This window comes from Vigna unguiculata, chromosome 7 (assembly GCF_037176805.1).
Source record: "Vigna unguiculata cultivar grain cowpea cultivar isolate G323 ecotype 2 chromosome 7, ASM3717680v1, whole genome shotgun sequence".
NCBI lineage: Eukaryota > Viridiplantae > Streptophyta > Magnoliopsida > Fabales > Fabaceae > Vigna > Vigna unguiculata.
Window position 1 is genome coordinate 12,513,521 of NC_140798.1, and position 5,086 is coordinate 12,518,606.

General features: G+C 35.7%; 1 protein-coding gene across 1 annotated transcript; it reads right to left on the minus strand.

Moving 5' to 3' along the window:
- Positions 1-273: 273 nt before the first annotated feature.
- On the minus strand, positions 274-4,333 carry LOC114189514 (uncharacterized). The gene is made up of 2 exons (XM_028078098.2): positions 3,091-4,333; positions 274-1,265 (listed from the first exon to the last, which is right to left on the minus strand). The coding sequence occupies exon 1, from the start codon at positions 4,239-4,241 to the stop codon at positions 3,093-3,095; it is 1,149 nt and encodes a 382-aa protein (XP_027933899.2). The 5' UTR covers positions 4,242-4,333; the 3' UTR covers positions 274-1,265; positions 3,091-3,092.
- Positions 4,334-5,086: the final 753 nt, after the last annotated feature.

The window sequence follows — 5,086 nt, forward strand, 5'->3', positions numbered from 1 at the left end:
TAAAATTGCGTAATTTAATCTCCTACTTAAATGGAACAACATATTTATTGTTAGAAATAAATCAGGTCAAATTAACTAGAAAATTAAAGTTTAAATAAAGAATCGAAACACCTACTCTTTTACACATTTTTTAAAATAAATAAAATGACATCTAAAAAGGCAAAAAATTTAGTATTTGTAGAATGACACCTAAAAGAGTGAAGAATTTCATATTTATCCATAATAATCTTTGTCTTTTCTCTAAAAACTCCTCAACATACAAGAAAGAGAAAACTATAAACTGTGATATTCCTGGAATGACTTTCTATTGGATAACAATGAAAATGAAATTCTTAGTACTGCTAGTTTATTTTTTATGAACCAAAATTAAAAAATGTAGTTTTAATAAAAATTCACAAATATGAAACTTAAACATGATGATATTTTAAATGTTTTTCTTATTTTTTTATTATAATATATATATTATCATGTCTGTGACCTATATTAATTTAATTTTGCCACATCTTCATATTTTTGTCCATATCATGTCCGTGTTTGGACATCATAGATCGTGCATCCTCTACTCACATTGAGCAAGCAACAGTAAACCCCTGCACCTCTGCTGTTTTTGTGTTGCTGGACGACCTTTGTTAGGATAAGGTAAAGCGTGTTGATTGAGAGGAATCGCAACTCCTTCGTTAGAAGTGCTTCTCTTCACTTCCTTCGTTGCATCTCCTTCATTTGACCACCTTTTATCAAGGTAAATGCGGTGGAGAAGGAGCATTCCAGATTGCTCAACCGAAGCCATTAAGAAAACCAACTCCAGATTACTCATTCCATAAGATCATACCAGATCCTACAAACAATCTTGGTGGTTCCGGAACAGAAAAATAAAAGGTTCCAAAATAAGTTTACACTTTCCGGATTCGCAAAAACTACTTTTGCATCCGAAAACATATTCTCAATTCCTCATTCCGGGAATAAAATTCTTTAATGCGGATCACCTAATCCGATAATTAATTATAGATTTCCCTTTCCAGAACACCCCTATTCTATCCGGAAGTCATTTCCTGGATACGGAGACTTCAGGCATGTATGATCTGTAAGCAATACTACATCTCGGATTCTTCATTCTCAAAAAATTAACAAAATCCTAAATAAACCTCCGACCACCATTGCCTAAGTCATAACACAACAAAACGAAAAAAAAAATAAAAACAGCATACCTGTGGTATGAATGGTCAAGCACCTTGTAGCTCCCTCTCTGAACGGTTAAGCTTCGAAACCTTCAAAGCTCAAGTAGTGGAAAGATGGTGATAAAGATGGAAGGGGAAACGATACAGAAGCATAATGCAGGAGGGGAGACGATGTGAGGATGAACAAAGAAAGGGAAGAACAAAATAAGAAAAAAGTTCGATTCATATTATTAACTAAAAGCGTAAAATGGGTATTTCAAAAAGTCCGGGGTACAGGAAGTAGGAACCCCCAAAACCTCCACATCCCAAATGGCCCATCCAAGAAAAAGAAATGTTATACCCAAGAAATGAAGAGACAACACCTCAAATTCTTTTCTTCTCTTTTTTTCTTTTTTGTGAAATTAATGTTTCATTGGGTAGCGAAGGAATAACCAAGAAATAAGTGTAATTAGTCTGGAGATAAGTTGGTTAACAAATATAAAAGTAAGATGTGTTGCCTCTCTGATATTAGTGAAGATTGACATGTAATCATGTATTCAGTTCACTAATAATTGATTATCAGTGTTATTATATGTGAAATTCCATAATCAATTATCTATACTCAATAATTGATCATCAATACTATTTCCACTTTATTCTACTTTCATCCACACTTTTTCTTATGTATTTATTTTCTTTCTGATCACAGAGGACAAAGCATCTCCCTTCAGGATAAAAGAATTATAATTACGAGGATGATGACTCTTGAACACTCAAGAGAGGTAGTGAAAGGAAAAGGCCAGCAGGTGAGAAAATCCATTATCCAAATATTTTATAAATGTCATATGTGGTTGCAGGAAGATTAGGAAAAGACTTAAGAGATTGAGGTGGTTACCAACAACCAGTCTTGTCATAAATTAAAACCAGCATTCAAAACAAACCAGTTTTACACACTCTCATTTACAAATTATCAGCAATGTAAGCATATGATTATATACTAATTTGAAAACCCTGATTCCAGGTAATTGTCATATGTTAATTCAGTTCTTCCACTTTTTCATTTAGAAATTACCAAATACCATGTTACTATGTCACTGACCAAGAAACAGTTTCTAGTGGCAGATAAATGATTTAAACAGACTAGACACTCCACTATTCATTTTGCAAGCAACACCATTAAATGATTTTCCAGTAACATACTGTTTGTAATAACATTTAAAATAACAACATGACACAAGTCGAATCTATTCGAGCTACGTAAGCAAAATTCACCCAGCAGACTGGTACACTTATTTACACAGCATCAAGAAACACAAAGTTGAGAAAGATAACCCACCATAAAAATACAAAACAAGAATTAGCATAATTGGATTCAAAAAGATCATAGCACCGTGCTAAATGGAAATCTAATAAAATGTCAACAACACCAAATATAGTATTGTGCATTAAATTTAATTTTCATTGTAAGCTCTAGTCACGTACAATGAGATTTCAGTTTCTTACTTTCAAGTGTCATTCTCCACCAGATTGCAAATGTACACTGATTAACAAATTTAATTTCAATGGAAAAACTATTTTCAAAACCTACCCTCCTCCATCCCAGAAGAGTCCCAGCATAGAATATTACATTATTACGAGTATCTATATCAGTGTTGTGGTTTATATAAGGAATCCAGGCTCCTACACCTCTCAAAAGGCACATCACATCACAAGGAGGAAAAACTATTAAACCATGATCCCGAAAGTGGAAATAGACTAAGGCACAAGCCAGTTCTATTCCCGAGCACAAATAACCCAGTTCTTAAACCACACTACCAATATGTATAATAATCAGTGTTTAACAAACCACTAACCACCTAAACTAATTCCATTCATCAAGATAAACGGATCATTGAAAGGATTCTATTCCTTAATTTTCTAGATGAAAGAAAATTACCGTTAGCTCTTTGCGTCTAGTAGTCCCGTCTCCAAAATCCTAGAATTGGCCTCAAAATAATGCTTATAGGGATGATTCTCGGGAGCAAGCGTGCCAAACTTCTCAAACTGCTTCTCAGCTTCATCATCCTTTTTCAGCATAGTATACACAATACCCTGACCCAAGTAAGGTCTAAAATCCTTGGGTTCTTCTTTCTCAAGCTCCTCGTACACCTTCAACGCATCATATAAATCCCCATCGATAACCTTTATCTGTGCAATCAACAACTTAAAGTCTCTCACATCGGAATCCCTTTCTTGTTCCGCGCAAACCTTCACGACCTCTTCGATTTTCTTCAGAAGCTCCACGGTTGGCGCACTCGTCTCCGAAATTAGCATTAACAGGCATCGATACGTCTCCAAGTGGAATGGATCCCTCTGAAGCAATTCCTCAAACCCCTTCGAGGCGAGTTCGGGCTCACCGTTGAGGAGTTGCAGGTGCGCCTTCACGAACGGATACTCCAGCTCCTCCGGTTCTAGTTCAATTAGACGGTCCAGGACGAGGAGCGCTTCGTCGATTTCGCTGGCTCTGATTTTTGTCCGTAGGAAGGACTCAAGCTCAACGACGTCGTCGCTCGATTGCTCTTGGGCCGCGCTCTCGTCGGGGAGAGTTTCCGACGGTGCCGTGTCGTCGAGAAGAATATCCGACGCGGCAGTGTCGTCGGGGAGAGTTTCCGACACGGCAGTGTCCTCGGGGAGAATTTCCGACGCGGCAGTGTCGTCGGGGAGAGTTTCCGACGCTGCCGTATAGTGGGGAAGAATTTTCAACGGGGCAGTATCGTCCGGATGAATTTCCGAGGCAGAGGAGGGTGGCGAAGGGGCATGTGGAAGCGCCGATGCAACGGGGGTAGGGTGGAGGCGCATGAAGGAGAATGCGGTGGCGGCTATGGCAATGCAGGTGGGTTTGACGAGAGGAGAGAGAAGAGGTTTTAGGGTTTTCAGAAGTTGAGTTAAGGGGGTTTGGGGTTTCTGAAATGCGTTTTGTTTGGGTGAGGCTGAAGATGAAGCTCTGATGGGTGTTGAAAATGAAGAAGCATGCAAGAACTTAAGACTCCGTTGTGGTGAGTGAGAGAGTGAGATGTGATAGTGGTGAATTCCAGGGAGAGACTCCATGGCTAAGGTTCAACAACGCCACCAATCTTAAACCCCGTTATAGGATCAGGGCAAGAACATAAACTAAGAAATACTTTTTATCTTCGTCTTTCTTTTTCTTCAGTAGTATAAAAAAGGTTAAAATACTTTCTTTATAGACGTTTTCATTCAAATATCTTAATTAAATTCATAGATAGTTTTTAGTCTCACTTACGATCATATCTTTTTAAAGTGCATGACAACTAGGTTTAAATATATAGAGAGTGATTTGATACATGTCATTTTAGTAACTTGACATGTGGTATAATATTGAAGTAACATATGATATGAATAATTTAAAAAAAAAATTCAAAAATTTAAAATATTTAAAGAAAAATAAAATAAAAATTCAAAAAAATGAGGAACTGACACATGACACATCTTTAACATCGTTACCACCATACTAACAGAATGGATCTAATTGTTACATATTTTAAAAAATATAAATCTAATAGACTAAAAAAAATCTATAGATCTAATTAAGATTTTTAAACAAAAACATGGACCAAGGGAATATTTTAGTCTAAAAAAACACTACTTTGATATAGAAAATGTATGTAAATATTGGTACTTTAATTCATCTCCTTGTTATTTAATTTCGTGACCCTATTATGGTGATTTAGATTTGATTATGTTAAATTTATGTTGTTATTTATTATTTTAGCTTAGATTTTATTTTTAGTTGTTATTATTTTATTTAATGATAGTTATTTTTCGGAAAATCGTTAATGGGCCAATGCGAAATAAAAGAAGAAATAGTGATTTGTTATTTTTTCTTGAATTTTTATTATAGTAAATATTTGTTTAAGGCCACACTTATTTAAATT

Coding starts and splice junctions, on each gene's coding strand:
- LOC114189514 (XM_028078098.2), bottom strand. CDS start 4,241: ATGGAGTCTCTCCCTGGAATTCACCACTATCACATCTCACTCTCTCAC.